Source organism: Camellia sinensis, chromosome 2 (assembly GCF_055761805.1).
Source record: "Camellia sinensis isolate YWXY chromosome 2, ASM5576180v1, whole genome shotgun sequence".
NCBI classification, from domain to species: Eukaryota; Viridiplantae; Streptophyta; class Magnoliopsida; order Ericales; family Theaceae; genus Camellia; species Camellia sinensis.
Genome location: NC_138962.1, coordinates 37001660 through 37014873, shown reverse-complemented (window position 1 = coordinate 37014873; position 13214 = coordinate 37001660). Strand labels below are relative to the sequence as shown.

General features: G+C 44.8%; 1 protein-coding gene across 1 annotated transcript; it reads right to left on the bottom strand.

Moving 5' to 3' along the window:
* Positions 1 to 1116: 1116 nt before the first annotated feature.
* On the bottom strand, positions 1117 to 1458 carry LOC145813025 (uncharacterized). Its single transcript, XM_082908288.1, has one exon. It carries the CDS (start codon positions 1456 to 1458, stop codon positions 1117 to 1119), a length of 342 nt encoding a protein of 113 aa, XP_082764414.1.
* Between the last annotated feature and the right edge of the window lie 11756 nt (positions 1459 to 13214).

Genomic DNA, 13214 nt, shown 5'->3' with positions numbered 1-13214 from the left:
CGCCATGTATGGAAGAGAACGATTTCGGTGTTCTTCAATCAAAGTCAGATCTAAGGCCAACATCATGCCATTATGCCCCATATCAAAAACCTTGGATTTCAATTTTGGCAGGCCGATTTCAAGAGGGATAATAACCTGTGTCCCAAAGTACAAAGTGAACGGCGTTTCTCTAGTAGACCACCTCGGAGTAGTGCGATGAGCCCACAACACACTAGGCAACTTTTCAACTCACCTACATTTGGCCTCTTCCAATCATTTCTTGATGTCGTCCAAGATCACTTTATTAGAGGCCTCAGCCTGACCGTTGTTTTGCGTGTATGCCGGTGAGGAAAGTAGGATCGGATACCGTATGTATTGCATAACTCCCCATAGACGCCACAATCAAATTGGGTGCCGTTGTTGGATACAAGTGCTCTCGATATGCCGAATCGAGTTATAATGTTTTTCCATATAAAGTGTTTAACATCTATATCTTGAATATGTGTTAATGCCTTTGTTTTGACCCACTTTGTAAAGTAGTCTGTTGAGACGATCAGGAATCGCTTGTTCCCCGGGGCTCGCGGTAATGGTCCGACGATATCAAGTCCCCATTAAGCGAACGACAAAAACTAGTAATGGAATTTAATTCCTCGGCAGGCAGATGAGTTAATGGGGAAAACTTTTGGCATTGTTCGCATTTCTTTACATAGTTCTCGGCATCTGTTCGCATGATCAGCCAATAATACCCCTGTGTTATGGTTCGGTGGGCCAATAAGCGTCCTCCAGAGTGGGCACCGCAGTTACCTTCATGTATTTCGGCCAAGAATTCCTCAACTTTGTCTGGATGAACACATTCCAGATACGGCCCAGAGAGAGATTTTTTGTAAAGCTTTTCCTACGGATCCAGATAATATTGCAGGGCTTTATTTCGCAACCTGTGGACTTCTTTCTTATTTGTTGGGAGCTGTTATGAGGAAAGAAATACAGCGATAGGGTCCATCCAACTCAGTCTTGGCTCAATGATGTTAATCCGAATTGGTTCAGAAGAGGTAATGCTATTGTTCGTTTGACTTATGAGTTAATGGCAAATGCTGGGCAAGCAAGGGCATCCACATGCGTGTTCTAATCCCAAGTTATCTAATTCAACTTATGATGGTTGAACTTCATCAGCAAGGAATTCGCCATTTTCATATACGCTGCCATTCGGTCATTTCTAGCCGTATATTCCCCCTTCAATTGGTTGATGACTAGTTTTGAGTCACAGAAAACCTGTAATCGCTTGGCGCCCAGATGAAGTGCATTATGGAGACCGGTTAGCAGAGCTTCGTATTCGACCTTGTTATTTGACACTTCAAAACCCAATTTAACTGCCTGCTCGATTATTGCCCCTTCGAGAGTCATGATTACTACAATAGCCTCGCTGCTACGATGGTTAGACGATCCATCACAATACATCTGCCAAATATCTCCGACGTACATTCTTTAGTCTGGTTGAGGCTGGCGGGCGAGTTGGTCGGACTTGAAGTCGGTATGGCACCCTGTAAACTCAGCTACAAAGTCGGCCAACACTTGCCCCTTGATAGCCGTTCTGGGCAGAAATTGGAGATCATATTGGCCGAATTCTAAAGCTCATTTTGAGACTTGCCCCAATGCTTCCACGTTACGAAGCGTTGATTGGAGAGGATAGTCCATTAATACCCCTATGGTATGAGCCTGAAAATAGTGCATCAACCTTCTTGTAGCCATCACAAGAGCAAGGATGAGCTTTTCCAATGGTAGGTATCGTGTTTCGGTGTCAACCATTGCCTTGCTTACACAGTAAATTGGTTGCTACTCCCCGAGTTTTTCCTTTAGTAACATGGCGTTGACCGCCCGGTCGAATATCGCAAGATACAAGATGAGTGGATTTCCTGGCGATAGGTTTGCCAAGAGTGGTACTGAACGGAGATAAGTTTTCAAGCCGTTCAGCGCGGCCTCGCACTCAGGGGTTCATTCAAATGCTTTGCCTTGTCGAAGTGTGTGAAAAAATTATCGTCAGCGATCTGAGGAATTGTTGATAAACCTATTGAGGGCGGTGGCCATTCCCATCAACTTTTGGACTTCTTTGACCGACCGAGGGGAGTCGAGTTCTAGAATTGCCGTGATCTTCCTTGGATTGGCCTCTATTCCGCGATGGTTGACAATATAGCCACCAAATTCATATTTTGAGGCGTTCAGTTTCATCTTGTACTTTCGAAGAATGCCGAAGGTCTCTGCTAAATCGGCTAGATGGGCGTGCTTTTCCTTGGATTTCATCACCATGTCATCGATGTATACTTCCATGGTGCGGCCGAGTTGTTCCTTAAACATGGTGGTAACTAGCCTCTGGTAAGTTGCCCTCGCATTCTTCAGTCTGAAGGGCATGACCTTGTAGCAATAGGTTCCCTTTGGGATGAGGAATGTGGTTTTTTCTCGATCCTCCAAATGCATTGCAATTTGGTGATAACCCCTGTAGGTAGGGCTGCAAATAAACCAAGCTGTTTATGAACAAGCTCAGCTCGGCTCGGCTCGTTAAGGGTTCAGTTCGTTTAGTAAATGAGCCGAGCTCGAGCTCAAATATTAGGCTCATTTAGTAAACGAGCCAAGCTCGAACTCGCATGAGCTCGGCTCGTTTATCTTTATTTAAATTATATAATAAATATATTATTTATATATTAAATAATATAAATAATATATAAATATATATAAATAATTGTATAAATATATTATTTATTTATTAAATAATATAAATAATCTTTTTTATTTAAATAATATAAATAATATTTAAAAAAAATTTATCGAGCCGAGTCGAGTCGAGCTTGAGTTTCATTAATGTTAACGAGTCGAGCCGAGCTCAAGCCCAATTTCTTATCGAGCCGAGCTGGAGCTTAATAAACGAGCTCGACAAGTAAACGAGCTGAGCTTGGGTTCAGCAAAGCTCGGCTCGACTCGGTTCGTTTGCAGCCCTACTTGTAGGCATCTAAGAAACTCATGCGCTGATGATATGCCGTTGTGTCCACAAGTTGGTCGATTATGGGAAGAGGAAAACGATTCTTTGAATGGGCCTTGTTCCAATCCGTGAAATCCACACAAATGCGCCAAGATCCATTTTTCTTCTTTACAACCACGGTATTGGACAGCCACGTGGGATAAGTTACTTCACGAATTGCCCTGGCATCAAGCAACCTGTCAACTTCATCAACAACTGCTGATGCATGCTCCGCGGCTGACCGCCAACTTTTTTGAACAATTGGCTTGACTTTTGGATCGACGTTTAAACGGTGCTGGGCCACGACTGGATCCACCCCCGGAATTTCATATGGTGTTCACGCAAACACGTCGAGGTTGCCGAGTAAGAAGGAAACCAGCTCGCGTCTGTCAACTTTGTTCAGAGAAGTGCCGATCATGAAGAATTTGTCAGGGTTCCCATTGATTTCAATCCGATCAAGGTCTTCAGTTGCCTTTTCGCTAGGGATTTTCCCAATATCCTTGAGGCTCCCTTCATTCGGTACTTTAATTGAGTTCACTTCCAATTCCTTTGGCCTCTTTGCGGTGGCAATAAGATAGCATGCCTGTGCCGATTTCTAAGAGCCCCGAATTTGCTTAATGCCATATTCAATTGGAAAGCGGAGTAGTTGATGGTAGGTGCTTGGCATAGCCTACATAGTGTGCAACCAGGTCCTTCCTATGATAAGATTGTATGGTGACGAAAGTTTGACGACCAGAAATTCCACATCGACTACTCTAGTACCCGCCCATACTAGTAGTGTGATCTTGCCCAAGGAATACTCGAGGTTGGCGTTGAAGCTGAACAGTGGGTAATCGACTGGTAACAGATCCGAATCAATGAAGCCGAGTTTAACAAATGTGTTGTAATACATTATTTCTGAGGTGTTTCCCTGATCGATGAAAACACGCTCGATTGTGAATCTGTTCACGCGTAGCTCGACGACGAGGGGATCAGCATGGAGGAGAGTTACTCCATCTAGGTCAGTGTCGTCAAAGCTAATCTTTCCAGTTTCATAGGGCTGATTGGTTGGTGTGATTGGCTTGGACAAGTTAGGTTGCAACTAAATTGAATGTACCTCAGCTGATGACAGTAGGCTATATATCATGTGAATTACACCAAGTAGAGGTGAATCTAGTCGTAGAGCTACCGTGTTCGATGGATTGTTCTTTCGAACATGTTGCACCAGCCGGCCATCTTGCGCTAACTCCTCCAGGTGATCTTTTAGTGCATAACAGCTGTCAGTGTCATGGCCATGGTTCTTGTGATATTCACACCGCCTATCCCTTCTCTTTGCGTCAGGGGGTCCCATCATCTTGGACGGCCACTTGAAGAACAAAAGATGATGGACTTTAGGTAGAATCTTACTGATCGGCTTTGCCAATTCTGTATACTTCTTGTCTCAACGTCTTGTGCGCCTGCTATTAACTTGATATTGTTCGTTTGAACGGTGCAAACACTGCCCGCTTGATCGGCACGAATTACGCCGGTTGTCTCGTTTAGTTTAAGTCCGAGGTTCGGGGCTCCTTGATGGCACGATGCTTATCGGCTGGACCAGAACAGATGGAGCCAATTTAACGGCTTTCTGTCCAGCCTTAACACGCAGGGCATCGTCTTCCACCTTACAGTACTCCTCAACTTTCTTCATTAGTGCCCAGACTGTTTTGGGAGGCCATCTGGTCAACGAACTATGTAAAGGACTATCGAGGTGTAATCCCATCTTAAAGGCGGTAATGGCCATGGAATCATTGCAGGTATCATCCACTAAGTTGAAACACTCCCAATAGCGCGTCGAATATTCACGGAGGGTCTCTTCTGGTTTAATTTGCATCATCCAGAGAGAGTCGGCTTGCTTTGGCTAAACTTCGTTGGTGATAAATCTTGCCCTAAAGGATTTTTGGAGCTAATGAAAGCTTCTTATGACGCTGGCTCCAGTTTATAGTACCATCTGACGGCCAACGGTCCCACGTTACTTGGAAACATTCGACACATGAGGGCTTTATCATCAACATGCAATGTCATCGCTTGTTTGTAATAACAAATGTGGTCTGTGGGATCTGATTTTCCGTCATACAGGGTGAATGTCGGTGCTTTGAACTTTTTAGGTAACACAGCCCTTACAATGCGTCGTACGAAAGGATTGTGCCTGTCCTCATCATTTGAACCATCACTTCCTTTCCCTCTCCTGTGTCGCACATATGGACTGTCCTCGGATGAGCTAGATGCATCAACTCACCTCTTCTTTCTGGGTTCCTGAGACGACGAATCAGAATCACTACCACTATCGTGTTTCCGACGTCGATGTCGTTGATCATCCTTCTGCTTCTCTAGTGATCGACCCCGGACATGACACGCGGCCTGTTGGGATTTGGCTACCTCCAAGGCCAATTCTTTACGTAAACGCTCGTGTAACGGCGCCCGCGTGGGCCTCGCGCTACAGTTCGGACTCGATTTGTGTCACGGTTCTTAATCTGAACCAAAGAGTCCAAATCTGGCAAATCGTTTTGAGAAACAGATTTTTGAAAAAGTAGTGCCAAACATGGACTGCTTTGCCAGATACAGAGTCGCCACCTAAATATTTTAAAATGGGGAAATTTAGGAAACCCTGACTCGGTGCCGAAGGCCACATGTCCGTCATCACCGGAGTTGTCTCGACTCGGGAGCTTGGGTACGATCGGGGAAGGTCAGCTATGAGCACCCCCTTTCGCCCGGTCCGAAGACCGGCCTCTACTAACCGTGATATCCAATTTTGAAAACGTTATGTGTTCTTAATCCGGTTATTAGCCTAGAATTACTATGTTAAGCGCGCAGCAAACAAGTATAGACCAAACCGCCCAAATTGGAACAAAGCATTTCATGTTCGTTTTGAAAATGGTTTGCTACTCGCAAGTAGGCTAAAATGCAAATTTTGCCACTCTCAAGTGGGCTTTTAGAGAAGATGATTTTGCCACTATCTAGTGGGCTTAAAACTCACAGTTTTAATGCATTATTCCAATTTAGGTAATTCAACCTCCACCCACAGGCATTCAAACAGTTTATCTCATATAAGCACTTAGCCGCATGGTAAGCATACTGTCATGTTAACATTCACACGCATGCGAGATGCTAAAGCATAAATACTTACATTGTACTCCGTGCCAAAACAGTAAACTAGTTAGCAAACATGCATGTCCTAGTTCATGCTAAATTGTCTAATGCAACACATACAGGATGCAATTAGATGGGCTCGGCTAATCTTAAACATGGCATGTGAAATGCAATCAACTATCACATAGTCAATTTTTGAATTGAAGTACAAATGCAGTTAGCGTGATGTACCGAGCCCAATGCATGCAATACAAATGCATGGATGCACACATGCATAGCATAAGGTATGCTAAATTAGACGTGCCCTAATACTAACCATCAAAAGCAGGTAAATAAAAGGGAAGAAAGACGTGAGGTTGGAAGACATACACACACCCACGCACACTTATTACAGGTTTGCCCTCCCTCGGAGGGACCGAATAAATATTACAAATTAACTAACTACACAAGCTAATTAATATTACAAATTAACTAATTTAATTAACAAATTAAATTAAATTAATTAAAGCAGGAAAGCGTCTCGGGAAACGCACCGCCATGCGCAAGCTGCCTCTGTTTTCCTTTCTTTCCTCCTCTGGAGGCTGTCAAAGCCTCAGGACTGCATCCTTGGACAGAGGGGATCATCACCGGCTGAATGAAACTTCCACCGGCAGTGTAGTATGGCCATCGGCACAAAATAGGGTCTGTCGGCAGAGAAAATTGTGCCGGTTGGCACATTACACTGCCGGTCGGCAGAGTATTCCTGCAGAACCCGCAACTCACAGCAACAAAGGGCAAAACAAGGCATGGCAGCATATTTCAAGGCATGTATGCATCAACCATGTCTCTTATCATTGTGATGACTCAAAGGGACATATGCCTCGGTTCTCGGACCACCAATCACGCATTTCCATGCATGATGGCCCAAAGAACCGAGTATGCATCTTTGATTTCAAATGCATGCAAACCAATCAAACAAACAAGGCCCTATTCCTATCACCAATTCAAGGAACAAGGCATGCATGCAAGATGCAATGCAACCTAGGCATACAAGCTAGGAATGTAACATGGCATGGCAATTAACTTATGCAATCATGCAAGCATACATAGGGCAATGCAAATGGATGGAAAGGTGGACTTAAACATGAATTAGGCGGCTCTAAAATTGGCCTAAAACAGTAGCCATTGTGCTAGAAGGTGAGGGCTAAATGGCATGCACACACACATGCACATAAGGACCAACACTTAAGCATGAATCAAACAACATTCAAGCACACTTGAAAGGTATAAACAAGAGCAATTAGCATGCATTATAAGCTCTAAAATCATGTTATAAAATGATGCCAAATCAAGTTATAAATTAAGCCGAAACATGCAAAGAGTAGTCCAAGTGTTCAAGGCAAATCAATAACGCATTGAACTACACTTATCATGACCAAACATGGCATGCATTAAACAACTAAAAACAGATTTTTAGCATGTTAAAACAAGGCCAAAGGACTCCTTAGATGGCATCTAAATGGCCCAAATACAAAGGCATACACCATGGCCAAAACATGGAGCATTGCAACACATGCTTTCAAAGCATTAAAGAGACATGCAAGGCAATCAAACAAGCATGGAAATGGGACTGAAATAGCATGCAAGATGATTCCAAATCATCAAAACAATGCAAAGATGGCATGCTACACATGCACATACTCAAGGCCGACAAGCCCAAATGCAAAGGAGCCATATAATGCATGCAAAGATCAACCCAAACGACTATGGACAGAGCTAAAACATGGCAAAATAAGCGCATAATCTTCACAAATGCAAGCCTAAAACATGCTCCAACAAAGGCTAACAACCTAGATCATGTTAAGGCACAAACATGGCATTACAAGGCAACTATGCTAAACATGCATAAGGTTCCAAAACCAACTTTAAATCATGTTATATCATGGATATATAAGCATGAAAAACAAACCAAACATGCTCAACACACACTCAAGCATAGGCTTCCTTAAGAGGCCAAAATGTGTCCTTTTCAAGGACAACAAGGAGAGGGGGTGGCCCTCTCCTTCTTGGGACTTCAAAGGATCATCTTCACCACTGAAATCCCTCAAGATTTCAGTGGTGAAGAGACCTCAACACCAAAATCCCGGAGCTAACACAAAATGGCTCAAAATGAGGCCTTTTGAGGCCTAAGGGTGGTCAACACCCCTCAAACAACAAAACACTCTTAATAAACAATAAAGAGGGCTTAAAAATAGAACTTTTTTATGTTATACAATAATCACAAAAACAGCTCTAAGACTAGTAGAAAATCAATGCAAAAAAAGGGGGAAAAAAAGACTAGTTTCTCACCCTTGATGCCTTCTTCAACAAAGATGCTCCAATGGCCTCCTTGAGCTTGAATCCAAGACAAAAACTTCAAAACACACTCTTTGGAACCTCAGCTCCTAGAGGAAGGTGAAACACTAGGTGTTTGTGTGCAATAGTAAGGCACAAAACACCTAGTGAACAAAATGAAAGGGAAAGAGAGATAGATTGTGTATGTCTAACCCTAACCCTAGAAAACCAGAGCTCTCCTCTGTCTTCTCTCTCTTAAAAATGTCTAAGCCTCCCCCTTTCTTGCCTTAGAGAGAGCCCTCTCTATAAGCCTCTTGTAAAGCTTCTCAAACAAGCTTTGCAAGAGGGAGATCCCTCCATACACGTGTATGGAGGGGAGCAAAAGTTATACAGCTGTTCAAAAATATCTGCAAAAGCAGATGAACAGCAATCGGCCGGCAAAAAATGCCATCTTGGCCAAACAAAGTGCCGACCGGCACAAAAAAGTGCTGACCGGCAACAAATAGTGCCGACCGGCAAACTATATTGCCGGTGGCAGCAAAAACCAGCCGGTGGCATCTAGCCACTGCCGGTGATGGGTGGGGATGGTCTACAAGCCCCACCTTGCCTCTCAAGGGCAAGATGCAAGTGTTTGGTGCAAAACCAGACACTAAACGGTCGAGTTCGGGGATCCTGAGGCAAGGCGCGTGAGCCGAGACCTCCGGGAACTCCAAACGAACACAAACATGGATAATCACCGAGTGTTCAAACGGTGACGTCCAAGTCTTGAGGACGGTCAAAAATGGGGTGTCTACAGTTGCCCCTCTTTGACAGAACTCGAAAGTCATAACAATGACGGGAGTGAATGTCAAAGCCCAGAGACGACCCATTTTTGACAAGGCCGAAGACTCAGACAAACATGCAATACAAATAAGGTATGCGCCCGGAGGCAGGGGCAAAATGCAAGACAATGCACAGAGCCGAGCATAACTTATGATCATGCAAAGAAAGCTGTAATGAAGCAAACATGCGACAATTTTAAGCTAGCACACCAAACTACACTACAATGCAGAAAGGATGTAAGAGAATTATGGAATTCTCAATGCGTCTCACTCGGGAGATACAATACCTGTGCGGCTCGTCTGGTTGCACCAGCTTCAAATGAACCGTACATACAATATCGTGCCTGAAAAGAAAACAAACTTAACAGGTACAATATTGTTAGCAACATGCATGACAATGCAAATGTGGATGCAAAACGACATGCGATATATACAAAACAATGTATAAATAATGCAAATGAAGATGCAATGTAATTGAAACAATGCAAGCTACATGCAAAGCATTTGAATCGTGATCCAATCACGAGCGGTTCGAAACCACATCTATGTCAAATAGATTGATGGAGATAACAAGTCTGTCTACCACAGAACGGTCAACTGAACTATGAGTATTGTAGACAGACGCAAGAACAAGCATTGGGTGGAATTGACATAAGTGGGGAAACAACCAAATCTGGATATGGCACGCAGGCCAAACCAAAAATTACACTACAATGTAATATGGATATGGCACGCAGGCCAAACCAAATCTTGCCTAGGAAAGGCATGCATACATACAAGCCATGTGTAACACAGAAAAGGTGCTTCAACCCTCAACCAACATATCAACGTGGAATCGGCGCGATACACAAGAACTGTGTTTTAACATGAAAAGTAAGGGCACATACCGGACCAAGCTCAACCTGGAAAGGCGCAAGCCATAGGCGGAAGGTGATGCAATGAATGCATGCAATCTACAATGCAATATCTACAAATATGCAATGGAGTGGGTATGGATACAATGGATATGGCACGCAAGCCAAACCAAATTTTGCCTAGGAAAGGCATGTACACATACGCGCCATGTGTAACACAGAAAAGGTGCCGCAACCCTCAACCAACATATCAGCGTGGAATCGGCGCGATACACAAGAACTGTGTTTTAACATGAACAGTAAGGGCACATACCAGACCAAGCTCAACCTGGAAAGGCGCAAGCCATAGACGGAAGGTGATGCAATGAATGCATGCAATCTACAATGCAATATCTACAAATATGCAATGGAATGGGTATTTACAAAATGCATGACAATGCAGTATGATGCGATCTACGGGGAAGATGCAATGAATGCAAGCTACAATGGAAATACATGACAATGCACTATGATGCAATGACTATGATTGCAACTTTCCCTATCTTACCAACAGGGTGATATACTAGGTTGGTTCAGTATCCAAAACTGAGGCGTAGACATGCCGCCTCAACCTATGGGGCTTCCATACAGATTTCAAGCCGAGGGTAAACCCCTGGGTATTTAAACCAGACTTTAGTCTCGGAACTCCCGAACCTTTGCGTTCTAGGCATAAGCCGTTCGAACTCTAGTTTCCACCGTCCCAGTTGGTCTTCTAGGAACTCATCGCAAGCACAGACTGGTGGCTTTACCAGACCACCGAAAAGTCGTTCGGGCACGACAAACACCGAAGGAATTGCACCTTCAGAGGATTTAAGGTCTCCTAGACCGGAATGCAAAATGTATGCATAACAATGCACCGAAGGTTTCGCACCTCCAAAGGATTTAAGGTCTCCTAGACTGTGCGTGTTTAAGGTCTCGCCAGACCATACCGAAATGCATGATAATGCAAATGAAGCATGATGCAAGATGATACAAATGAGACATGCGTGTCCCATAAAATGCAAAATGATACAAGTGTGACACGCATGCCACACGGAATGCAAGAATTTTTTAAAGGACTTATACGCTACGCGAAGCCGGTTTTGAATTCAAAACAATGCAATGTACTAACAAGTACAACCGAGGTGCGCAAGATAGCGCGAACAAATGCAATGCACAAAATAGTGAGATGCGCAAAATAGCGCGAAGGAAATGTGATGCACAAAACAGTGCGATGCCAAGTGTGACGTGCATGCCACACGGAGTGTAAATGGGCTTAAATGCGCAACAACGCACGTATTCCGGAATGCATGACAATGCATGGAATGGAAATGCAATGATGATGCAAGAGAAATGTGCACGACAATGCAAAGGGGTGCGTGTTGCAACGCATGTAACACATGCATAACAATGCAAATGTGTGGCGCACGACAGCGCGATGTAATGCACAGAAATAGTGTGATGAACTTGTGCAACACACATGGGGCAACTTTTGAATTCAAAAGGATACAAAAAGGATACACCTTGCATGAATTTGAGTGCCACGCACTGGAGACACGGCCCGCGGTCAGAACGGAGGCCGGTTGAATGTCGGAGATGCACTTTCTTGCATTTTCTTGAGCTATGAAGACCAACAACAACTCAAATGGCCTAAACAAGGCTGTGGGAACCCCACCGGCCGAAAGGGGAGGCCACCGGCTGGCCATCGGCACAAAAACAATTCCATCGGCACAAAAAAGTGCCGGCCGGCACAAAACATTGCCGACCGGCAAACAGTTGCTGGTGCGGGGCAGTTTTGTCTTTCCACCTCGAGTGTTATAAAATAGGGCTTCAAGCCCTATTTTCTCATTCTCTCCACGCCGAAAAACCCTTGCTCTCTTTCTCTAGAGCTTTTCTTTCTCATTTTCCTTCTGTTTCTTCGCGTTCTACGCCCGTTTCGTCGTCGGATTCGCGATCCTCTTCGCGTTTCGGACATTTTCCACCGATCACATTCTCATTTCGGTGCCTCGTTCGGCGTTCTCGCCTTTTCGGGGTTCGTTCCCCTCACTTTCCTCTTCATTTCCGTGCCTTTTCACATTCCGGCCTTCCCGGCCATTTTCGACCCTCTCGGGAGTTGACTTTTCAGTTGACTCTTCATATTCCGGCTCGGTTTTCCTTTTCCGGCCATTTTCACACTATTCTCTACATGGCGGACGACATTCCACGTGTCGGGACTTCCCCGGACCACGAGATGGATCCCGGGGTCGAGCTCTTACCACTGAGCGAGCGCCCGTTCGACCCGGCGACCTACCGGCCGGCGATCCACGTTCTGCCCCCAGACGGCCTGCGTCAGTTCCGGAGCTTTGAGAGGTACGCGGCCCCTGAGCTACTACTACGCGAGCCTACCTCCCACCTTTCATTCGGCACTCCCGAGGTAACTCTTCATCTTCTGCTTTACTTTCTGCAATGTAGGATACAAAACCGCCATAGTTAGCTGTATTCTTTAATTGCTGAAATCTGATATGCCGTAGACCGTAGTTGACTGTAAACATACATACAACTGATATCTGCTCGAGACTGACACATGCACACACACTGCACTAGCCCTGAATCACCCAAACACACGGCACACACTGTATTCCACTGCACACACACTGGTACCCAGTATTTATTTGAATCTGTTAGATTTGCATACATGCCATATCTGTTCTGAAACACTCAAACACGCTGACACAACACACGTATTTTCCTGTAAGCACACCGGTACCCGGTATTTGTCTGAATCTGACAAACTTGCACACATGCCGTTTCTGTCCTTTTCAAAACTGCATTTTGAATGTTGTCTTGCAATTGTTATTTTCTGTTTGCAGGAGGGTTCCCATACCATTCGCGGGTATGGGAATACTGGTGCACGGGAGTGGTATGATGAGCTCCCTGATGCGGTCCGACGCATCGTGGACCGAGCGGGCTTCGGCACCTTCTGCCGAGGACTCTCCAGGCTCTCCACTTGCAGACCTCTTCTCGCCGCTTTGGCGGAGAGGTGGTGGGACACCACCGATTCTTTCCACTTCTCTGCTATAGGGGATATGACGATGACCCCTCATGACTTCTCGATGCTCACAGGCATCGGGGTAGGGG